Genomic DNA, 25,600 nt, shown 5'->3' with positions numbered 1-25,600 from the left:
GGTTTTTAAATGTTTTTCTGCTCACCAAGCCTGCATTTATTTGATCGAAAATACTGCAAAAGCAGTAATATTGTGAAATTTTTTTACTATTTGAAAAATTGCTTTCTATTTGAATATATTTTAAAAATGTAGAATTTATTGCTGTGATCAAAGCTGAATTTTAAGCATCATTACTCCAGTCTTCAGTGTCACATGAATGATTCTTTCAGAAATAGTTATTATATGCTGATTTGCTGTTTAACAAACATTTATTATTATTATCATCAATATTTAAAACAGTAAAGTACTTTTTTTAGGATTGTTTGATTAATAGAAAGATCCAAAGATCAGCATTTATCTGAAATAAAAATCTTTTGTAACATTATACACTATACCACTCAAAGCTAATTTTATTTAGGGAAATAAATTATAGAAATGAACATTTTTATTTAGCAAAGATGCTTTAAATTAATAAAAAATCGTGATAAAGACATAATGATACAAAAGATTTATATTTCTATTTCTGAACTTTCTATTGATAAAAAAAACTGAAAAAAATATATTCAGCTGTTTTCAGCATAATAATAATAATAATGTTTTTTTTCTGAGCAGCAAATCAGAATATTAGAATGATTTCTGAAGGATCATTAATTATGTATTACTGTTTTATTGTATTTTGGATCAAATAAATGCAGACTTGGTAAGCAAAAGAGACTTTAACATTAACATTACAAATCTTACTGTTCAAAAGCTGTATATTAGTAATTAAAGCAATTACTAAAAGTTGGCTTGTTATAATAAACTGGCAAAAAGACAAAAACTAGTCTAGTCAAAAATTCTGGAATCTTTGTACTGCATGGGAAAGTATCCAGTCATGCAGCAGGCCTTTCCTAAAATAGAATAGAAATGCACCGCCCTCCATTGGTTTTCCCCACGGGAATTACAATATGACAAACAGCAAACATTTAATACGTTTTTATTAAGATATTGATTAAAAAAAAAGATAAATTGTTAGCCAAAATTAAAAAGAAATGTGCTTTTACAAACAGTCGGCTATCAAAAATGATCACAGCTCGCTTTAGAAAACAGCAGAGGATTCAACCAATACCGTGTGAAACTTTGGTAACAATAATTCCCGCAGTTCAATCACAGTCTTAAAAACAAAACTGGTCACCGCTGACTAGTAGAGCCTCTTAGAGAGAGAGAGAGAAAAAAAGAGAAGAAGATAACGGAGAGTTGACGAATATCAAGACCACAAGCTCTCACCTATCATCAGGTAGACTGACTGACAAGGTCACAGATTGCGCTCAACTAGTAAACCTTCTCACGCCACTACAGCCCATTTGTTAACAACTTCATTATGAACTGTTGTATACTGATATAAAATCCCGGTAGGGCCGCTCTGAAAAAATGAACCATCACAGAAATTCTAATTGTTTCCACTACAAATACCATTACAAATATTACAAACCATTAACTTTTAACCATTGTATTTTGGGACATATTCCAGTAGGATTTAGTGGTTCTAACAAGCCACCAATAGAAGGAGACCAATTACTACACTCTAAAAAACAGTTTTTCTGTAACTAATGCCGCATTTCAGGCAACCCGTTACCCGTGTTTTTCCAACCTTATGCCCGTGAAAGTGCACCGGAGCGGCAGTCAAACCCTAGATCGATGTACTCCCAGTTCCGAGCTCTGACATAACATTGCCCGCGAAATAACAATGTCAGGCCCTACGGGTGCGGTGTTTATGCAAGTAGTACAAGGTGGAAAAATAGAGCTTAGGACAATATAACGTTGCAATCAAATTAATAATAATATAAAAATAATAAATGTGCCCAGGCAGTTTGGCGTGACTTGCCTAGAACGTTACAAAGCTGCTGGGTTGTTGTTTTTTCTACCCAACCGCTGGGTTGAGCCTGTCTCGACAAACAACCCAGCTGCTGAGTTACATTGCGTCCTCTACAGGAGAGAGCGGTTCTCAGCGCCGTCGATTTGGTGCACTTTTTCAGCGAAACAAAGGTTTGTATTCATTGTATTTCATTTTTAATGTCTTTTCGGTGCTGTAAATTATATTTTATGTAACGCAATATATGGGAACACTGGCAGCTAAATGCGTTAGCAGCGGTCGTTTGGTGTGATGGAGGCCTTTTGCCTCCCATAACGTAAATGGTAAATGATTTTATTCGTTATAACACTAAATTTAATTGAATTTAATGTTAAAATATGTTATCTAATCTCAGTACTGTTTGTTTAGGGACAAGTTATGGTCTTCGAACAGCAGCCCATGTCTGGCTTAGATTTCGGCGACACACCGGCACAAGAATTAGCCCTATTTCGGTGAAAAGTGATTAGAGAGAACGGTTGAAGAGAACTTCAATTAAAATGCTACTTTTAAATGTTACATTTTTTTATTTCTAAAATGTATGTTAATCGAGTTTGTATTCACCTAAAAAAAGTCAATTTGTCTTATATTTTTGTGCTTAGGTGTTCTTGCTTAATAAATGTTCATCTTTGGATTATTGCCGTCGCCTAATTCTGTGCAATTTTAATTTCCAGCCCTTTTTGAGACAGCAATATAATAATTTTATTTTATATAATAGTTGACTTTAATGAAACAACCCAGCATGTTAAAAATATTTAAGGCAGCCTGATGAAAATAACCCAGCATGTGTTTTGTCCATCTTCAAAGCGCTGGGTTGCCAAGTGACCCAATTTGGGTTGTTTTTAACCCAGCATCTTTTAGAGTGCAGTAGAGACCAACAGGGTCATTATAACCAGCTAAACCATTAAAATGTATGTGATAGTGTCTGTTGTTTTTTTCAGCAGAGGGATCAATACAAGAACAACCTTGTGAAACGGCTTTAAACTAGATCTGCCGTTGTTGAAAACATTTCAATGATGTACCAAAGTAAGCACAAATACAAACACAACACAAATCTCAGCTCTAGAAATGATATTGCTAGTCAAAAGTGTTGATGGGTAAACAAACAGAAACAGCAATAGGATTTGCGTAAACAAAGCAGAACGCAATCATGTAAAGTTAAAAAGAAGCATTTATGTACAATACAACATCGTGTAAATGATTCCTTAAAAAAAGGACACTCATTTTTGTGCAAAGACGGTCTCTGAACTTCATTTATGTCGTTTTGACCACTAGGAGTCACTCTCGGGCTTTTCTAATGCCATTAGAGTACTGTGACAGGCGTAATGTGGAAAATGAAATTCAACAACCTCCAACTTTTTGACTGACAATGCAGTGCCATATGCCCCAATTGTCTTTTGGCTTGGGGGAGGAATGTCAGCTTTGGAATGAAGCATGCTTGAAGCATGCTGTCAGGTTTGTGGCCTTCTTGCATTCTCAGGACAGGTTGTCAAAAACAAGCTACAAAAAAACATACTAATTATTATGTTCCAATGGCATTAGAAAAGTTAAAACACTGTCATCTATAAACCTAATACCTATTTGTCACTGGATGGTGGGATAATCTTAAACAGTCTTGTTGCTTGATGTGTCCGAAGCAGATGAAAGCAACCTTGCGTTCTTTTCGTTCTGTAAGTTCGCCTTTTCAGTGGACATTTTATCTTGGTGAACGAACGCCCGCCTTCCTTTGGCTCTGGCTGAGCACCTCAGCAATGCTTTGGCAATCAGATAGGCCAGTTCAGCCACATTGAGCACAATGCAAATGGCAGAAGATCCCACCATGAAAATGGTGAAAACCGTCTTCTCGGTTGGTCGTGAGATAAAGCAGTCAACTTTATTGGGACAGGGCCATTGCTCACACTTTACAAGACGTGCCATCTGAAACCCATCGTAGACATAATACAGAGCGTACATGAACCCAGCTTCGAAAAGGAGCCGGAAGAACAAGCTGGAGGTGTAGGTCCACCACAGCGGCCCAGTGATGGGTAGACGCCTCTTTTTCAGGCTCTCCAGGTCTTCCCCTTTGGTACCGCTGCCTCGTTTGGCCAATAGTCCTTTCTTTACATTGCGTTTGCGATACGCCACATGCATAGCCACCAGCAAAGCTGGTGTAGACACAAAGATGAGTTGCAGGCACCAGAAGCGGATGTGTGAGACTGGAAAGAAGTGGTCGTAGCAGACGTTTTTGCAGCCGGGCTGTTGTGTGTTACAGGTGAAGTCAGATTGCTCATCTCCCCAGACTGTTTCGGCGGCTATTACAAGGATGCAAATGCGGAAGATGAAGAGGACCGACAGCCAGATCTTTCCCAAGCTGGTGGAGTGTTTATTTACCCCTCCCAGCTGGGCATAAAGTGCTCCCCAACTCATCCTGTCTACTGTTGCTCTCAGCTCCTAATTGAAAAGAAAGAAATCAATTTGTTGCAGAAAGTACAAAAAAAATCAATAAAAATGTGATATATTATTTGATCAAAATTACAGAAAAAAAAATGTAATACTGTGAAATATTATTACGATGGAAAATAACGTTTAATATACATTATTCCTGTGATCAATGGTGGATATTTAGTTTCATTATTCCGGTGTTCAGTGTCACACGATCCTTCAGAAATCATTCTAATATGCTGATTTATTATCAGTTTTTTTTAAACCTGTGATATTTTTTTCAGGATTCTTTGATGACTAAAAAGTTGGAAAGATCAGCGTTTATTTAAAATAGAAATATTTTCTAACAATATACACTACAACAAAAAGTTTGGGGTCAGACCATTTTTATTCTTTTTTTTTTCTGAAAGAAATTAATACTTCTATTACATTTATAAGATTTAGATTTGGAATAAATGCTGTTCTTTTTAGCTTTTTATTTATTAAAGAATCCTGAAAAAAGAATCATAGGTTCCGGAAAAAGTTTTGGCAGCACAACTGTTGCCAACATAGATTATTCTTAAAATAAATCAGCATATTAGAATGATTTCTGAAGGATCATGTGACACTGAAGACTAGAGTAATGGCTGATATAAATTCAGCTTTGCATCACAGGATTAAATTATATTTTAAAGTGTATTAAAATAGAAACCATTATTTTATACTGTAAAAACATTTCACAGTATTACCGTTTTTTGTGTTCCCTGTACTTTTGAAATAAATGCAGCCTTGATGAGCTAAAGAACTTTACATGTTGTTTACAAAAAGTTATTGGCAAGACAAAAACATCTTAAAATACACTGAGAATCTATTACAAACTATTTTAATAATCATTAATAGGCTACTATATATAGATAGAGGCTACTACTGGTCAAATGTTTGAAATAATTAAGATTTTTAAATGTTTTTGAAAGAAGTCTCTTATGCTCTCCAAGACTGCATTTGACCAAAAATACAGTACAAATAGTACTAGCATATTAGTATGATTTCTGAAAGATCATGTGACACTTAAGACTGGAGTAATGGCTTTGAAACTTCAGCTTTACCATGACAGAAATAGAATAGCACATTTTAAAATATATTACAACAGAAAACCAATTTTAAATTGTAATAGTATTTCACAATATTGTTTTGTACAGTTTGTACAATATTGTACTGTATTTTCGATCAAATAAATGCAGTCTTCTAGATTTTTTTTTATCATTCCAAACTTTTGACCAATAGCGTAAAATTACATTTTTATTTCTCAGTTTTTTTGTAATGTAACAGAAACTATAATTCCATAACATACTGAACTGAGAATACTTTGATTTTCATATGTTAACATCAAAAAATCGTTTAATCCTTTCAAATAATGAACATATTCTAAATTCTATTCCATTTTTTTAAAACACAACTTGGTAACTTTGCTCAAATTGGTCGAATTTAACACGTCAGAATTATCATTAATATTATCACTTAAAAAGTAGTGAAATGTCTGTCAGTTTTACAAAAGGACGTTTACCTGTTAGCCTACAAAGTAATTTAGATCAAATCCATGATATATATCCGTCCAGATGAGTTAAAAGAAGTCCTTTCACGGAGATTCTTTATGTTCTTGAGAGTGAGATGAAGTGATTTGACTGAGGACAGTGAGAGCAAGTTTAGTGATCTCTCAAAGAGAGGTACACCTGACAAAGGGCGGAGTCACAGCGTTCATTGGGTAGCTCTTGAGCTCGCAAGCGACAAAACTGGAACGTTCCTGCAATGCGTAGCGCGCCTCAGCTGGATTACAGAAGGAGCGACCTCGAATACAGTCGCGTCGGTAACGTGTAGATGTGATATGTTCAGTCGCATACAAAGTTTTCTTAGCCTAACCGTTCAGAAGCCATCACTTCAATTAAAATGCAAGTACAACAATTCAGGAAAGTTCAGCGCCCCTAATAACCATTATCTAACAAAATATTAAGCCAAACGTAATTTAAACCAAAAGTAATTTAAAAGAAATATACAAACACTTTTAAGTTTGTTAGCTTGACAGGTTTTAAAAGATAAAACAATAATAAATATATATATATGACATTATGCCGACTACACCTGTGAATTGACGTCATAAAAAAACACCTTGACACCAGTCAGTTAAGACATTGTTAGTTCTGGCAAAAGAATTATTTATTTGAATCTGACATTTGGTTTGACATGTTATGACATTCCTACATCTTAAGCTAGGGTTCCATTCTTGTTGGAGCTCATCATGAGATTAATTCGTGAATGTCCCATGTGAAAACACCAATCATTTTTAATTGTGTGTATCTTCCAAAGGATACATCAGCATTTTAAACATTCATGGGTGGATCAAGAATGGGGCTTGCCGACTGGAGATTGTTTTCATTTTCCCTTTAATTGTGAATTTCACATTACATTTAGCATGAGCAAAAAAGTGCTTTAGCTGTTTCAGGTGAAACAAGTATTTATCACTAATCTTAGACTTAAAACACGCATGGTAAAAATTGAATCCATAATTACATAAACCTTAATTCTATTTCTGAGGTAATTTTCTTTTATAATCAGTCATATTCTGTTGCCCGAAAGGGAACTATTTAACCAAGGACAACAGTGGCTCTGATGATCCATAACCACGTCTATTTTACAGACTAGCCTCATTTCTTCAGCTTAGCTAGTTCCATCAGCAGCTGATCTCTTCTCTCTCTCCTGGCTGTGAGGTGCTCCTGTTCAGCAGGGATCAGCTCACAGATCTCCTAAAGTAGATGATAAAATCTTTCATTTTATAATGATTACATAATCATTATTATTTTTTAAAAACAGTTATGGTTATTTGGGAAATCTGTTCACTTTAGGATAACTAAAGCAACTGTTTCAAGAGATTTCCCACAAATTATGAATAATATTATTGCATACTTTTATAATTCTAGCTGCTGGCTCTCCAGAAAAGTCTGGAACAGGCCCAAAAGTTTTAAGAACCCTCTTCATGCCCTCGCTGTAGCGCTGGAGATAGTCTTCCATACCTGGACAGACAAAACACAGGATGAGGATCAAATACAAATGTAGTTTTACATTTTTACAATATAGTAGTAACACAGTAGACCATAAAAGGTCTGATGTTTTTTACGACTCTAATAACATATTACAGAAAGGGTTTCGATCTAGTTAATTCATTTAAAGGTTAACCATGGGTATTAATATAACGTAAATTATGTCTCTTACTGAAATACGTAGCAGAAAACCCATGAACTTACGTTATTTAATTGAGCTACTGGCGCTACCTGTTGCGATTGGTACCGCAACACAACTTGGAAAATAAAATACTGATACGATGCCACATTGTGCGACTTTTGGTTGTAATTTTCAGTCGAAGGGGAACAAGAGAAGCGATGTAAGTTTTCACTGCTTTTCCTAGCGATAAGAAGAGGAGAAAAGAATGGGAAGATGCCTGTGGACGAAAAAACTTCCTAAAGACCTGCGTCTTTGTTCTCTCCACTTTAGCCCTGATGCCTTTGAGGCTTTTAGTAGACCACAGCTACTGAAAGAGCTTACGAATGGCAGAGACAAGAAACGCTAGATGCCATCCTGGCAGGATGTAAACATGCTAGTGCTTGTCATGATGCTGCAGCCACTGAAGGAGTTTCTCAGTGCGGATTTCACTCAGGCGAAAAACTGATTGGTTTAAACCTACACTTACATCCACTGCCACCTGTGGTCATTGTACCAGTATTTTATTTTCCGAGTTTTGTTGCGGTAAAAATAGCAACAGGTAGTACCAGTAGCTCACAGTGTGCAACCATTTCACATCATAATGGCACCCCCCCTCCAAAATATGTATAAAACAATGTTTTTTTTTTTAAATAACGTAAATCTTTCATGGGTTTTCTACTACATATTTTAATAAGAGACATCATTTACATAATATTAAGCCATACATGTCACAATACCCAGGTCCCTTTAAAAGACTTGTTTTTTTAAAGTGTTCATGAACTGAGAAACTAAAATTCCCTTTACCTTTTAACATAAGAGGTCACTGTAATATAAAGACAACCTGTAAGTTTCAGAACACAAAACTTTCTTGTTAATCTAAAAACAGTTCTGATCCCAACGTTAGGAAAGAGTGGATAAACTTTTTTTTTATTGGAAAACTTGTTCCTGTGTTCACTTCATTTTACCACGGATTTGTTTACAAACAAAGCACAATTCGAAGTAGGATTTTCAGAATGATAGAAACTAAAAGACGATGCTGTGCTGACTGTATTGGATTTGACATTAAAGTCCCCCTGAAATCAAAATTAAAGTTTTATAACACAGAGCAGATCATATGCACTCATATGTGCGATTGGCATGGATTAAACTACACAGCCTCAGCATGATTATGATCACTATTTTGTTTTAGCAAGAGTTTCATATTGAATCTATGGGGTAATTTATTAGACTGCTGTCATAAGCTTACAAATGTGGCTTTACCGAGCTCAACGGCTCTGGCCCGAGCAGATATTAATGGAACGCTATTGGCTCTTCAAAATAAGTGGGCGGGGCTTAGCAATATGTTTTTGTTTCAGTTAAAAGTACGTCACCACAGAATAACGCTGTGTGTTTCAAGGCACTTCAGTGGACCTTTAATGTCGCAACCCATACGTGTGTGTAGCTCTTTTTATTACAGGCTCACTATTGCTTTGTCTGTTATTACAGATCATTTGATATGTACTTATGTACTTATGAGTATTTATGTAACCATCTGTGAAGGATGTAGGCTGTTAAACATACACAAGTGTTAGCCAATTATAGGAGTGGGCATTTACTTCCGAGCCTATCACTTCTAAATTATGTTTTTTTAAATTTAAAAATCTTGGTAACTTTATAAGGGGACCTCAGAGAACAGTACAAAATAATAAAAAAGGCAGTTCATGACCCCTTTAAACAAGCCATAGAATTCAAATTTAGCATATCAAACACCGCTTTGTCCTTATGAACAACTGTGATGCAAAAAATATAACCAATTTAGAACTGTGTCCAAAGTGACTCAGCAAATAAAGTTACTGGCATTTGTTTTGTAACAGAGTTTTCAAGCATGAATTGAGTGGCTCCTCATCTGAAGGGCATTAGTTCTTTTAGAAGGGCTCTCAGCCGATAAGATTTGTACCAGAGAAAGTTCAGCCACAGTTCTTCGCTTACAGTTTCCGAGAACCGGTGCCATTACAGTGATGGAAGAAACCAGGGCGAAATCTTGTGTTTACAGGGGGGCTTTAGCACCACAGTGAGAGCACTGTAGCACCTCACTCACAGTACAAGGAGGCAGGGCTAAGAATAATAACTCATCTGTCATCATCAAACATAAGTACTGGTGTCACATGGCAAAGCACGTTTCATAGGGGGAGCAGGGTCATCCTACAGATTTCACACTGCCTTCTGATTTTCACAGTGAACATGAGATCTCTTCAAAACACAAGCACATTTACACACTTTCATGCTAGTTTTAGTTTCTTTTACAGTATCTTTCTCACACACACACACACACACACACACTTAAGGTCACGTGAGGTGGATGTAATCGAAACACTAACAGGTTTCACAGCCATTTTTTTGGCTAAGCACCGCACACATTTTTTTCCCAAGCATGATGAAAACAAAAACATCTTAGTGCTTAAATACAAAGTTTAATAAAATGCATTATTAGTTAATAGGTAGCTTGCCTTCTGGTGCGTTGAGATGCATGGTTTCAATGGGACCTAAAAAAGCGTAGCGCATGCCCAAACCCTCAGACATCACCAGGTCGATGTCCTTCACTGAGATCACTCCGTCCTGAATGAGAAGAAAGAAAAGTTAATTTGGCAACCTGCACTATATTATACGCTTGGATGACAGACAATGTTGGTAAAAGTGGTTTTCTGATCTTCTAATCCTAAAATTACAGCTTCCTGCTTAGTAGTTTGTCCAGCCAACAAGGTTCGGTCCACTTGATTGAGAGGAAAACGGAGGTTGCCCCTTCCACTTTTGTCCCATCTGAAGAGCACTATAGCCGCTCCCACTGTATTGGGTTTCTCTTATCATTTAACTCAGTGTCCTCTAAACAATGGGATGGTATGGCAGGGGGAGACAAGTGTGGTTGTGCCAGGCTTTGGGCCCACTTTGCACTCAGATTACCTGTGGCCACAGATACCTGTTGCCTGACTGTGCTGAAATCAAAGCTTGGATACAGAACGGGGAATGGGGGAAGAGTTTAGGAGGGGGACAGGGTGGTCTTTGTTCATTTCCTGCCCGCAACAACGAGGCCGTTATCTCGGTGTCGCCAGGCGGCGGACTGGCTGGGGAAACCGTGAAAAGAGGCCTTTCCTCTACGGTAATCACCAGGGGCAGCCATTAGCTTTCCCAGCTGCTCTACTTTCCAGTGCTGGCTCTCTCTCAAAGAGCCGCCTGAACTCTGAGAGGAAGCATGAGTGGATTTGAGCAGCAAATCTAGTGTGCAGGGCACCATCCAACTTTAAATGTTCCTCATCGTAAAAAAACAACACTCACCTCTTTTTCCCTTAATAAAGCAACTAATTTAAAAGCACACACACAAAGTAAGAGGTAATGCAATATACTGAACTAGACTTAGTTCAGTATAAGTTAGGCTTATAAGTGAAGCCCAGTTCAAACTACACAATTTTTTTTTGTCGGTTATGACAGTCCCTGTGTCAGATTATGTGATTTTGACTCCTAAAATCTTGTCATGTTGTGAACATCTTCAACGAGTGCTGCCATCGATAGTGTTTTCATCAGTCGGCCATATTGCACTGAGCATACACAATGCCACTGAACCAAATAAAACTCACATATTTTGCTGATTATCGCTGCTGAAAATGGTCAATTATTGTCATGTTTTGGTCTGTACTAATCAGTCAGACTGGGAAAAACATTAGGAGCACTATAGACTGCCAAAAGTTATAACAAATCAAGGAGAAGAATGGTTGGCCAAACTGAACCAGGATTTCCAGGGCAAAGAATTTCGACAACATTCATGTTTGTTTTTATAATTTATGGTAACTGAGCAAATCGTGATGCAAGTGCAAACCCTCTATAGCGTGCAAACAGCATGTTTTGCTCTGTCTTGTCGTCAGAAACCCCCAAAAAAGAGAAAACTTGACAGTGGACACAAATCTGGATCGCATGAAGAGGACAGAATGGACTGTAAATGAGAACTGATGTAAAGTAGTTTTTATTTGGTTGGCAGCCCCCCTCTCTTTCCACTAATATCCTGTCATATCTCCACTGTCCTGTCAAAGAAAAATAGAAAAACACCCCATAAAAAAGTAGTACTCCCTCAAGGAAATATCATGAATGCAGGAGTATTACTGCCATAGCGCCATTAACTATTCCTTTATTGTAAAATTCCACCTAGCAATGCAGATACCATTATCTCTTTTTCGTTTCAGCTTGTTTGAAAGCATGTACGAAGGCGCTTCTGTGCTCCTATTGGCCAGTGTCACAGATTTGATGGAACTTGTCATGGACGACGAAAAAAAAATTGTAGTCTTTCAATGGCGAAGGCGTGAAGCCTCGCAGACATGGCATTGGTTGTCGTCTACTATGACACACTACATGAGATGAAACGATCGAATCTTGCGCCCGATGCCCATTGTCGTTTACGAATCCCCATAACACCCTACGTAAAGCAGATCGGGCAAAAATCGTGTCATAAAGACTCAAAAATAAAATAAAAATTCTGTCAACATTTACTCACCCTCAATTTGTTACAAACCTGTATGAGTTGTTTTCTTCTGCTTAACACAAATGAAGATAGAAGTATGTAGGTAACCAAGCAGTTGATGTCCCCATTGACTTCCACATGACAGAATTTTTGGTGAACTATCAGTTTGGAATTTCAACTAATAAACAACATTTAAATGTTTGTGGGCACGGTTTTAAATTTTGATGTAATGGTCGGGTAATTGGCCCATGACAACAACATGAACAGCTCATGTGAACATCTCATTCAATACAGTGCAACATGAAGAAATTTAATATGTGAAAGAGATGAAACAGCTCTAGTTAAAAGGCCACAGTGCCAGGTGGCCACAAAGGGTCTTTGAACATTATTTAACTTAAGTAAAACCTGCTTATGTAATTACTAATTACTTCTTTTAATTATCTAAACAAAAACACTATGCAATAACCAGTTTGCATGCTGGTTTAACTGGTTCAACAACATTTAGCCTTTTAACAGCTCCGAGAGCAGATCCTTTTGAAATAAGTATTTGCCTGCAACTAAAAAGGAGGAGAAGTATTTCTGTCATTCAGAAGTTGACCCAAAACAGGACATGGATTGGTGCAGGTTTCAAATGGTGCAGGTTTAATTTAAAATTTTTACTTTTCCTTCTGAGCATTAGGAAATTACTTGGAAAATTATGTCATAATACTTAATAAGGCTTGTTAAGAAATTAAATTCCTATCACACACTGTCATATGGACACTCCATAGAAAACGTGAAAACTAGCGAGACACATGATAGGCTGTTATTCCAGACAAATCTTACTAAATTGCTTCATCATCAATGATTGCACAATAAAACCACTTATGAGGAAATGAAAGATAAGGAAAGAAAACGGTAAAAGGAAGAACACTTATTTACTGTAAAAGCTAGTTAAGAGGAAAATCTTTATATATAAAAATTACAAAACAAAATTAATGGTGCATGATAAATAAGATAATTTCCTCAGATCATTTACAACTAATGTGACATTTAGTTTTCATCCTCATAAGATTTCTTTTAGTTCTGCCTCAGTTAAATGGTTATAAATCTTTGAAACGAGAAGAACCATCAAATAATTCAAAAAGGCCAAATAAGAAAAGCATTTTTTCAGTGCTGCCATAAAAGCTGTGAAATTGTCTCTAAACACTAAAGCAGAATGGACACCATTCTTTTTTTGGTTGTACACTGTAAGTGCATCTATAACTAGCTTAAAAGAACAGCAAATCTGACACTTACACCATTTGGTTCAACTTTTAACCTCTCAAATGTCAGCGACTCTGGTTACATCACAGCATGTTCTTACGTTAGAACAACACAAGGGCTTTTTTTTAAGGAATCTCTGTTTTAGTTTTACTTAAATGAGAACATTTTGGGGTTTTCCTCTCAAATCCTAAAAGGATAGTCCACCCAAAAATTAAAATTCTGTCATTAATTATTCACCCTAATGTCATTCCAAACCCGGTAAGACTTTCATTCATCTTCTGAACACAAATTAGGATATTTTTGATGAAATCCGAGAGCTTTCTGACCCTGCATAGAAAGCAACGCAACTGACATGTTCAAGACCTAAAAAGTTAGTAATGACATCGTTAAAATAGTCCATGTGACATCCGTGGTTCAACCGTAATGTTATGAAGCTGCAAGAATACTTTTTGAGCACAAAGAAAAGAAAAATAATGACTTTATTCAACAATTTCTTCTCCAATGCCCGCCCAGGAGCCATATGACTGACAGGTAAAACAACCAATCACGTTTTGTTTTGTGCCACATCATGTTTAGGGGCATGGAAACATCCCCACAATAACAGACGGGTGTGTAAAACCTATTTTAAAGACTTTGTGACAGATCTGATCGGTCAACCAGATAGAGAAGTTCGTTGATGTTGCCAAGTGTAAATGTGCCGTGTTCTGCTTGATCAAGATGATCTCCTGTTAATGCCAAGTGTAAATGCAGTCTCGGAAATCCTGTATAATTTAACCAATCCGATGACTGGCTGACACGGAAGAGAAGAAATTGTTGAATAAAGTTGTTGTTCTTGTTTTCTTTACACAAAACTATTCTTGTAGCTTCAATAACATTACGCTTGAACCACCGATATCACATGGACTATTTTAACAATGTATCTACTATCTTTCTGGGCCTGTTAGTATTATATGAAAAAGTGTAGTGTGAACATTCTGCTAAATATCTTCTTTTGTGCTCCACAGTCAATAAAGTCATGCAGATTTGAAACAACATAAATGTGAGTAAGTTATATAATAATTAGTGGTTGGCCGTTATCGGCGTTAACGTGCTGCGTTAACGTGAGACTCTTATCGGCGATAAAAAAAAATATCGCCGTTAATCTATTCTCAAAGTTGGGTTGGGAGCTGGGTCTAAACTACGCAAGCTATGATGACTTTCACCTTGATATTTTAGCACGGATGACGTATACCTAGTCGAATTGCACTGTAGGGGGCGAGAACGAGTCTTCAACTTCTGTGAAATTACCACTTTAAATGAGACGTGCAAACATGGATTCAGCTATGAAGCCGCTTCAGGGCAGGTGCGTAGCTAGACCCTTTTTACTGGGGCACGTGCCCCAGTGAAAATCTGCTGTGCCCCAGTAAAATCTCAAGTTTGAGTTATAATTTACTTTGATAATCTCGAAATAAAGACATTAAACTATATGCAACAACTGAATTGACGCTTCTAAAAGCAACGCAGTTTAATGGAAGACTATGCACGCAGATATCCATGCCCGTGTGTGTCTGTGTATTTAATAGCAATGCGCACGTCGTGCAGCCTTTTGCGCAGAAGTACTTGGTTACACAAGTTTGTATAGGTAATTATGTTGTAAATGCAATTGTCAAGCAGTTTGTGATGCATTTTGGAAACAGGAGATGATCGCCTGATCTAATGCGCCACCTGGCCCGTTGGGTAGCACACATATTCTGAATGCCTTCAGCAGAATTCAAATTAGCCATTTTAATCTAGATTAATCTAGATTAATTCCAAGATTTAATCTAGATTAAAAAAATTAATCTATGCCCACCCCTAATAATAATGAATCCTTACAATTATCAATTAAGACTAGTGGTGGGCATAGATTAATTTTTTTAATCTAGATTAATCTAGATTAAATCTTGAAATTAATCTAGATTAATCTAGATTAAAATGGCTAATTTGAATTCTTCTGAAAGCATTCAGAATATGTGTGCTACCCAAATAATGACTAAAAGTAAGTCTTTGAGAACGGGTTTCTCAAGCCAGGTGGCGCATTAGACCAGGGGCTCATCTCCTGTTTCCAAAATGCATTACAAACTGCTTGACAATTGCATTTAAAACACAATTAACTATACAAACTTGTGTAACCAAGTACTTCTGCGCAAAAGGCTGTACGACGTGCGCGTTCCAGTAAAATATACAGGCGCGCGGGTATGGATAGCCTATCTGCGTGCATCTTACAATAAACTGCGTTGCTTTTAGAAGCGTCAATTCAGTTGTTGCATATAGTATAATGTCTTTATTTCGGGATTATCAAAGTAAATTATAACTCAAACTTGAGATTTTACTGGGGCACAGCAGATTTTCACTGAGGCACGTGCCCCAGTAAAAAGGGTCTAGCAACGCACACACCTGCCCTGAAGCGGCTTCATAACTGCATCCATGTCTGCGCGTCTCATTTGATGTGGTAATTTCACAGAAGTTGAAGACTCGTTCTCGCCCCCAACATTGCAATTCAACTAGATATACGTCATCCGCGCTAAAATATCAAAGTGAAAGTCATCATATCTTGCGTAGTTTAGACCCAGCTCCCAACCCAACTTTGAGAATAGATTAACGGCGATATTTTTTTTATCGCGCGATATGAGTCTCACGTTAACGCAGCACGTTAACGCCGATAACGGCCCACCACTAATTAAGACATAAATGATTTATACGTTAATCTTTTTGGTTTATCTGCATTACTTTTATAGAATAAGGGTATTTTCCAAAAATAAACCAGTATTCATGAACACTACATGTGGACGCCCCCTTTTAAATAACGGGTTTGGCCGTTAATCTACACCCATTACTAATGGGTGGATAAAATTAAGCATACAAGTTCATTCAAGTTTTGGACAAACTAGGATTATTTGATATGTCAGCAGAAAACTAGCTCATATCACCCAACATCAATACCTGTCCTCACTCACGCTTATGTCTGAATGAGAGCAGATACCTGCAGCTGGTAGAAAACCTACCAGTAGCTAGAGAGAGCCAACTCCCTGTTAAATGTTTTTAAATTAAAAGCTCACAAGCAAATGAGTATGGTGTTTGGGTGTCCACATCATCTAGTTCATTATGCTGACTATCTGCTGAATATCTGTCAGAGCACAAAGTGCTGTTGTGAAGTGGCCTCTACCCTGACCCATCTAAAGCATTCCAGGAACCAAAAACAAAGACACAATGTCATATTGCAACAAAAACCTAAATTTCAATCTAATGAGTAACAGTGACAGTATTATGTACTACAGTTAAGATTAAGGGTTTTTAAGAGAGTTGATTGCCTCTCTTTAACTGACCTGTGACCTTTACCATTATGCATATTCAAACACATCACACCTCTCTCACAAGGTACATTGTCTATATAATCCAGGACTCACTGACATCTATGTATAGAACATAATTTTGTCAGCATGAATCATCTTCACACTTTTGTGATGCCTTCATAATACACCTTAGACAGAACATACAATTCTGTATTTCGTCTTTAAATGTCCATTACTCGACTGAATAATGAACAGTTACTCCAAAAATAAGTTCAAAGCGAGGTGTCCATTGTTTGTGGAAGTGCTTTCTTGACTCTGCTTTTTGTTCATGCTTGTGGGCAGTGCCGAAAAGTTTTTTTTTTTTTTTTTTAAAGTGGATCACCTAACTCTACCCCATGTTAATTTGATACACTGTAATACAGGTGTACTGTATAACCAGGACAAAACCACCAGTGTGAGGAAAGATAAGCTGGCTGTACTAAAAGTTTCTCAAGAGAAACAAAGAAAAGAGATTTTTTTTTCCTTCTCTCAATCGAACATTTGTGACAATGGATGTTGCAATACTTTCCATTTGAACAAATACAATAGTCTGTTTATTCATTACTTCCTCAAATTTTTCTATCGTTTCTTTCTAAAAACAGGGTGTAACAAAGACATGCATCAAAATTTACGGAAATTATAGAACTTTCCTGTTCAAAGATGAGTAATGTGATTTGTCGACAATATATTTTCCCTAATGCAAGAACAAACAAAGCATCTAAACAACATTCATCCTGTAATGTCGACTTCTTATTAAAGCAATAAACCATGAGAAGCTGTGCGTTACACAGATTTTACCTTGAGTAAAGAGTTTTTACTCTTAACTGTGGTAAGTTCACTGTAATGCAGGCCTTAAAGGGATAGTTCATCCAAAAATGAAAATTCTGTCGTCATTTATATACCAAACAGGTGCTGTTTACTACTGACTTCCATAGTATAGAACATAGAACAAATACTATGAAAGTTAAAAGAGAACAGAAAATTTTTGGTTACCCACATTTTTCAATGTGGGTAACAACACCCCTTAGCTGGTATAAATTCACTGTAAACCACGGCTCAACAGGGCTTATTGCTTTTATAAAACGGTTATTCCATATACAGCTGCAATCAAAATTATTCAACCCCTTGACCTGCAAAACATTTTGCTGCAGAGAAAAAAAATATTGTGAAAACAATTGAACAAAGGCATCAGTACAGTATTGGCGAAAGTTTATTAATACACATTTACTAATTCTAAAAACTGAACTTGATGAATAACGGGGAAAAAAATCTAATTGGCTCTAAATGTTCAAAAAAGCTTTCAGATCACTGATAATCTTTGGTTTTCACATTGCCATTGCTTTCTTCAAATTCAACCAAATATTTTTAATGAGAATTAAATCTGGAGACTGAACAGGCCACTCAAGACTATTCTATAACTGATCCCTGAACCAAGCATAAGTAGATTTGGATGATTGTCCTGCAGCAAAGTCCATTGATCACTAGCTTCAGTCATTGCACCAAAGGCATCACAATTCTTGCCAAGATGGCCTGAAACTTCAAAGAATCTATGATATTCTTAATACGGTAAGGTTTTCCATTTAGTGTATTTATTACAGTAAAACAACCCCATAACAGATCTGATCCACCTCCATGTTTGACAATGGAGATGGTGTTCTTTTGCTTATAAGCTCTGACTTTTTTTTGCACCAGATATACTGCTAATCCATAGGTCCAAAAATCACTCCATAAAACATTCTTCCAGAACTCCACAGGTCTATCCAAATGAATGTTAGCATGTTCAAGTCTTTTTGTTCTTCTTGGTCAAGAGTGGCTTTTGGCAAGATGCCTCAACATGAAGGTCATACTTGTCTAGTGTTCTTCTTATACACTGCATTGAAATGTTTATCCTCCTTTTGTCGGGTCATCTTGCAAGTCTTTGGCTGTACATTGCAGGTTTTTTCTCAGTGGCTCTGATCAAACATTTTACGATATTGTGTATTTTTTTGTTCAACACCCTCAAAGGTTTTCTGGTACAACACACCTTAAACTAAGGAATAAGGCTGCCAGCTGTGTGTCTAGGAACTTTAAATGTCTTGGAAATCTTCATGTAGCTTTAATATAATAAAACTATTTCTTCTCTATAGTTTTTCTTGACTTTACCATATTTGCTACTCAAATTCAGCAGAGGCATGGGCTAAATGTATGTATGTGTAACAGTCCAAGCTAATTCTGTTTTTTAATAGTTTCTAAAGGCTTAAACAATTTTGTTCCCTACCATAAAATGAGTGACTATTAATAGCAATGTTTAATAGGGGTTGAATAATTGTGACACAGCTGTGTTATTAAAAAATCCTATAACTCCAAAAATTACATTGTATATTGACATTATCACCTTTAATATGCAAGTAATCTGTTGTAGATGCAATTTTATAAAGTTCAGGATCTTCAGAAAAGCTTGTATTTGTAAAGTACTGCAGTCTCTGGGGGGCTGAATAATTTTGATTGCAACCGTACGTAGTAAGGTTTCACAAAATAAAACAGAGCAAATAAAGTATAATGATCTTAATAAAAACATTCTTCCACCAAACAGCGTAGTTCCTCAGAAACTGTTTTGGTCGCAACAAAGTGGTTTGTATGTTTGTAGACAAATTTACAACAGCTTTGAACCAACTCAACCAATCAGAATCAAAGACTGGAACTGTCTGTTTTATAAAAGATCTTCTCATGTTCAGCAGAAAAAAGAAACTTAAAGGGTGAGTGGAAGAATTTTCATTTCTGGATGGTGCATTACTTTCATAAAATGGTGGCAACAATTTGAAATTATTTTGTTCAAACGTTTTTTCAGGATTCTTTGATGAATAGAACAAAACAGCACATATTTAAAATAGAGAACTTTTTGTAACAATTTAAGTCTTTATACTGTCACTTTTGAGCAATTTAATGCATCCTTGCTGAACAAAAGTATAAATTCCTTTCAAAAGAAAAAAGAAAAAAACATTTTTACTGGCCTCAAACATATGAATAGTAGTGTATCCACCTTATTCCTCAATGTGGAGACAAGCCCATGGGTGAGACTTCCGCTTTATTAGCCGTTATTGGGAAATAATGAGAACAATTTTGCAAACGAGCAGTAAACAGTAAAACTGTTTGCACTACAAGCCAGTGTGTTCATAATTAAGATGATTCATAAAAATAGTATGGTAAAACACACATTTGCAACATCAAGCAGCAAAGCGAACTGTTTTGTACAGCTAAAAATAGCTGGACGGGGATGAGACCAGAGGCCAAACCCATAAAATTTACAAATGGCCGCGCCCGCGCTTCTGGGAAAATTAAGGTGGATATATAATAAGACAGTCTGCTATTATTTATATTATCTACTAGTTATGTAATTATGTTATTAATGGCTTTGAACATGGCTCCTTTAACCATGCATGATTGTCGCACATCTTTCTATCTTGCCTTTTTGCATATTATACAAGACTATACAAGAGATTTGACATGAAAGCCAATTAAAAAAAAATTCTTGTCCATTTCACTCCCCTCATGTTGAAAAAAAAACAGCATATGCTGGTTAGGTAGGTTTTTATGCTGGTTTAAGCTGGTCCTTTGCTGGTTTATGCTGGTCCTACCTAACCAGCATATGCTGTTTTTTTTTCACCAGGGTCAACAAATGTTTACTTGACCTGTTATGAATTTTGCCAGATAATGGGAAGGTAGTCAAAACATTATATGCAGTATAACCATGACTCTAACTGATATGTGGTTTTGTTCCATGTTTGCTCAACCAACCTGAACCAGCCTCCAGGACTCGCCTATGATGGCATACTGAACGCGGTTCAATGCGAAACCATCAATCTCCTTCCTGAGTCGCACAGGTGCCTGCCCGACATCCGTCATCAGTGAGTAAGCAACATCCATAACACCAGGCAGTGTTTCTGGGTGTGGCACCAGCTCCACCAGACGTACATAGTAGGGCGGGTTTACCTGTGAGGTTTAAAACAAGAAGGAATGACACTAGTTTATCTGCCCCTGGACACAGACAAAGCACGATACTAACGTGTTTACCAGAGCTAGAGATAATGGCCTTGTTTTGGACTTCTTTCCCACTGTGAAGGTCTCTGTGACTAAATGTCTGACCATAAATGCTTGGCATTCATGATTAAACATTCACTAAATGCAGGTGAACTATTTGACTCAGACTGCTCTGAAGGACAACACGACCAGCAAGACCTTTCTGCTTGTGAGATCAGAGTGGAATTTCCATGGACGGATTCAAAGTCCAGTGAAGCCCCTCTGGGTCTAAAACAATTATCTCCATTCTTCACTACAGGCTGCTAAATCAGGGCTGACAAGAAAAAACTGACATGTCTATGTAAATAATGCTTTTATTAAATAAACAGTAGAACTAAAACTTAAACATAAAATGTTGTAGGAACACTTGAAATAACAATTGTTATTAGGGGGAACTGCAGAAGTTTACATTTAGAAGGATTTTAGGTTTAGCCCCTATTAAATCATAAGACATATTGGTCTAGATGGAAGAATGGAAGATATTGCAGGTTCAAACCAAAGCCAAAATGTATGCACTCAAAAAAAAAAACTGGGCTGAGGTATACATTTTTGGCCACACATATATATGTGTGTGTGTGTGTGTGTGTGTGTGTGTGTGTGTGTCATATATGATATAATCTCTCACAGACTGTAATCATAACTAACCGGATGAGAAATGATGCACCGAGTTCGGTTCTGGACACGAGAGAAGACATTGCTTGGCATCAGGCAGGAAGTGGAGCTGCTGAGAATCACACTTTCTGTCACAAGATTCTCCACCTCACTGAAGACAGTTTGCTTTGCTTTTATGTCCTCAAATACACACTCCTATTCACAGAAAAAACAGGACAAGAGCAGTTGATGGTCAACAAAACAGTATAGCAAAGGTGTGATAATGGCAAAGGTGACTGTATTTAAATGTATTATAATTAAAGCTGTAGCAACATTTCCATAAGAGCACAAAAAAGAACAAGAAGGAAATACAAGGGCGGATACAATAAATGACATTGGAATAGGCTGAAAAAAATATGACCTGAATAACAATAAAAGGATCATAACTTCCCAATGCTGATAAAACAAACTATATTCACACACACTGCTTTGATTATTTAGCAGGAAAACTTTTTAGAAGTCAGAGTTGCAAAGTTTAAAGTTGCCATTAAAAATTAAGTAACAACAGATATTTTCTTCTATATCGTGATGTACGCTTCCAGTCAAAAGTTTTTGAACAGTAAGATTTTTAATGTTTTTTTTTAAGAATTCTCTTCTGCTCATGAGGCCTACATTTATCTGATACAAAATACAGCAAAAGCAGTAAAAGTGTGAAATATTTTTACTATTTAAAATAATTCTTTCTATTTGAATAATTTTTTAAATGTAACTTATTGCTGTGACCAAATCTAAATTTTCAGCATCGTTACTCCAGTCTTCAGTGTCACATGATCCTTCAGAAATCATTCTAATATACTGATTTGCTGTTTAAGAAACATTTATTATTATCAATATTTAAAACAGGTGAGTACATGTTTTTCAGGATTCTTTGATGAACAGAAAGATCCAAAGATGAGCAATTATCATAAATAAAAAGCTTTTGTAGCTTTATACACCATACCAATCAAAAGCTTGTTTTTTTTATTTTTTGTGAAAAAAATAATAAATACTTTTTTGGCAAGGATGCTTCAAATTGATCAAAAGTGATGATAAAGGCATTTATAATGTTACAAAAAAATTCTATTTCAGATAAATGCTGTTCTTTTTAAACTTTCTATTCATCAAAGAAACAAAAAAAAGTCTCCTCAGCAGTTTGTAACATAATAATAATAATAATAAATGTTTTTTGAGCAGCAAATCAGAATATTCAAATGATTTCTGAAGGATCATGTGACTGGAGTAATGATGCTAAAATTCAGAGGAATCACAGGAATAAATGACATTTCAAAATATATTCAAATAGAATAGTTAATAAATGCAGGCTTTGTGTGAAGAAGAGACTTATTTAAAAAAACATTAGAAATATTACTGTCCAAAAACTTTTGACTGGTAGTGTACATACAAAATATTATATGTTATATATAATAATATATAATAATAATATATTATGATGCTGCCAATAGAGCAATGTGCAAATACGTTGTGGTACTCTCGTGAATGGCGGCCAGTGGAGACGCGGAAAAGAACAATTGTTGAATTAAGCTGTTATTTTGTTTTCTTTACGCACAAAAAGTATTCTTGTAGCTTTATAAAATTAAGGTTAAACCACTAATGACACATGGACAATGTCTGACCTATTGCAACAATGTAAAGCTCTCGGATTTCATCAAAAATATTTTAATTTGTGTTATGTAGACTTAAGTCTAAGAATCTTAGACTTGGAATGACATGAGGGTGAGTAATTAATGACAGAATTTTCATTTTTGGGTGAACTAACACCCAACATTTTTGGGTCATTATGACTGGGGCAAAAATGCATGCTCAGATACATCACCTCATCCATCTTTATTTTAAAAAAGGACTTTCCAATAGCAAACAGAGGCTTGGCTCCTAAGTGTTCAATAGATTTTAATAATTAAGCACAGGCGCAACACCAATGGTTAATCACATTAACTTAGTGAAAGAGGCATCATGGAATGTTTAAACCACAGACATGTCTTTTGCTTTCATGTGCTTTGTACAGTGACTAAATAATTACATGTGAAATAATGTATTTGGTACTTATAATTACTGAACACTCTTTCTTCTCTTCACACAAAATACTTGTGGCTTTCATTCTATACATATCAGAGAGATGCTTATCCTCTGCTTCCTAGTCACATTTTTGGGTCAACCATACCTGGACAAAGAAAGCTCCCTCCAGGGCCTGCTGCAGGTCATCATGACTGCTGAGTAGACTCAACTGCTCTGCAGCCGTGAGATTTCCTCTCAGCATTTTGGCTTGCTGAAGCTCCTCAAGCTGTTTCCTGCTCACACACAAAAAAACACATTATAAAAATTCAAAGAAATGTGTAGAAAATCTGCCAGATGTTCTGTCCAAATGCAATGTTTCAATCATGGTTTATGACTAATAAGGCATCTGTTGCAGATCCAGTTGAGGTGTAAATTACATTACTAGTCAAATGTTTTTTAACTTCTTTTTTAAGAAGTCTCTTCTTCTCACCAAGCCTGCATTTATTTTATATATTTGATTTGATATACTTTTAAATTGATCAAAAGTGATGATAAAGACATTTATAATGTTACAAAAAATGTATATTTTGTTCTTCTGAACCTTCTATTCATCAAAAAAAAAAAAACTGAAATTATATTCAGCTGTTTTTAACATAATAATAAATGAACCGATCGGCAAATCAGAATATTAGAATGATTTCTAAAGAATCATGTGACTGGAGTAATGATGCTAAAAACATCAGCTTTGAAATCACAGGAATAAATTGCATTTTTAAATATTTTCAAATAGAAAACAGTTATTTTAAATAGTAAAAATATTTCAAAATGTGACAGTTTTTGCTGTATTTTGGATTAAATAAATGCAGGCTTGGTGAGCAGAAGAGACGACTTTAAAAAAAATTAAAATCTTACTGTTCAAAAACTTCTGACTAGTAGCCTTTCAAAAACACTTTTTTTTTTTTTTTTTACTAAAACAACTCTGGATGCATTACAGATAATTACTGTTTTGTGTGTCCTAATCTGTCATTACAGCATTCTAAGAAGGGCACCTACACTGTGATTTCTTTTTTTTTAGGATTATTGTAGCGTTATACAAGAGTTACTAATTTCAGTTTTTCTACTTCAAAATTTCATACCAAATTTAATTTGGTAACTGTCTGAAATTTACTAGCAATTTCTGAGTGAACTTTGTTTCTACAGCTATTTTTTTTGGTGTAAATTCATATTTAGGAAACAGAAAGCCCTACAACTCCCTCTGGTGACAGAAGAAGTGAATCAAGGAAACAGATATGAAAGATGAAACAGATATAAACAGTACCAAAATACTCTAGATATACTTTACTTTTTTCTGCATATTGTGTCCTCTCTTTTATTCTATGTTTCTTCTCACATCATTGATTTATGTAAGTTGTGGCTTCTAAATGGGTCACAAACCTGGTCTCACAAAAATTGAGCAGTGATGCTAAAGGGACACAATTTGACTGAGGGGTCAACAGGTCATTTTTCTTTCCTGTTTTCCACTGACCTGATCTCTGTGATGGCCCCTGATGCTTGTCCTGGTACATTGTCATAGATCTTGACCTTATATCCTCCACTCAGGAACACCATAGCCCAGGAGCGGCCGATCAGCCCACTATATGATGCAACATATACAGAATTAGGGAAAAAGACAGCATTGTAAATAAGTGAAATATAAATGCACATCAAGCAGTCTGTTAACATTAAGGAAAATCAATGCATTATCCAAATACCAAAATGAGGAACATGTCTGAGACTACTTAAACAGGAACTTTAACATTAGATAGAACAAAATAAATACGATTTTGATGACATGCATGAAAAACAATCCTGTAAAATAGAGTAGGTTAAAAATCTTCAACGTTTTTAACCTTATTTGCACAATCCAAACATACCCAAAATATGTCAAATAAGCGCAAATACCGAGTCACGTGATCAGTTAATTTTGGTCATAAATCATTGCACTGCTCATTTTTCACATGCACTAACCTGATATGGAGTACTGCACGTATTCATAAAGTAAACACCATGACAGTAGAGTTCAAAGACCTCTCAGCTATTCTGTTAGACAACCTCAGAAACATGTCTGCCAAAATTGACAGACTGACATGAACATGGTAAATCTCACCTTCCAACCACAGTAATTATCTTTCCTTTTAATGAACTCATCGCAGCCTCCTTTACAAATGTCAAAACTCAATCAGCTACTTTACAGGAGCCCCAATATCACCAGACTACAGGTTATCATGTGCACGAAAAATAGGCGGAGCTACGGCGTCTCGCAAG

The 25,600-nt window shown here is 36.1% G+C and overlaps 2 protein-coding genes across 2 annotated transcripts; both read right to left on the bottom strand.

The window, feature by feature from the left end:
* Nucleotides 1-1,000: 1,000 nt before the first annotated feature.
* On the bottom strand, nt 1,001-5,925 carry gjb8 (gap junction protein beta 8). Its single transcript, XM_073845460.1, has 2 exons — nt 5,832-5,925; nt 1,001-4,297 (listed from the first exon to the last, which is right to left on the bottom strand). Exon 2 carries the CDS (start codon nt 4,271-4,273, stop codon nt 3,473-3,475), a length of 801 nt encoding a protein of 266 aa, XP_073701561.1. The 5' UTR covers nt 4,274-4,297; nt 5,832-5,925; the 3' UTR covers nt 1,001-3,472.
* Nucleotides 5,926-6,445: 520 nt separating this feature from the next.
* cryl1 (crystallin, lambda 1) lies at nt 6,446-25,575 on the bottom strand. The gene is made up of 8 exons (XM_073846146.1): nt 25,443-25,575; nt 24,822-24,929; nt 23,463-23,589; nt 21,299-21,460; nt 20,372-20,566; nt 10,006-10,114; nt 7,226-7,332; nt 6,446-7,065 (listed from the first exon to the last, which is right to left on the bottom strand). The coding sequence occupies exons 1-8, from the start codon at nt 25,481-25,483 to the stop codon at nt 6,967-6,969; spliced, it is 948 nt and encodes a 315-aa protein (XP_073702247.1). The 5' UTR covers nt 25,484-25,575; the 3' UTR covers nt 6,446-6,966.
* Between the last annotated feature and the right edge of the window lie 25 nt (nt 25,576-25,600).

This window comes from Garra rufa, chromosome 8 (genome assembly GCF_049309525.1).
Source record: "Garra rufa chromosome 8, GarRuf1.0, whole genome shotgun sequence".
Classification (NCBI taxonomy): domain Eukaryota; kingdom Metazoa; phylum Chordata; class Actinopteri; order Cypriniformes; family Cyprinidae; genus Garra; species Garra rufa.
Note: the sequence above shows the minus strand (reverse complement) of the source record. Positions and strands in the feature narration are given on the sequence as shown.

Excerpts from the sequence above, each read along its gene's own strand:
- gjb8 (XM_073845460.1), bottom strand. The coding sequence starts at position 4,273 with ATGAGTTGGGGAGCACTTTATGCCCAGCTGGGAGGGGTAAATAAACAC.
- cryl1 (XM_073846146.1), bottom strand. The coding sequence starts at position 25,483 with ATGAGTTCATTAAAAGGAAAGATAATTACTGTGGTTGGAAG. Across the intron at positions 20,567-21,298 it reads GGTGCATCATTTCTCATCCG|GTAAACCCGCCCTACTATGT; the intron begins GTTAGTTATGAT and ends TAAACCTCACAG. Across the intron at positions 7,066-7,225 it reads CAGCAGCTAGAATTATAAAA|GAGATCTGTGAGCTGATCCC; the intron begins GTATGCAATAAT and ends CATCTACTTTAG.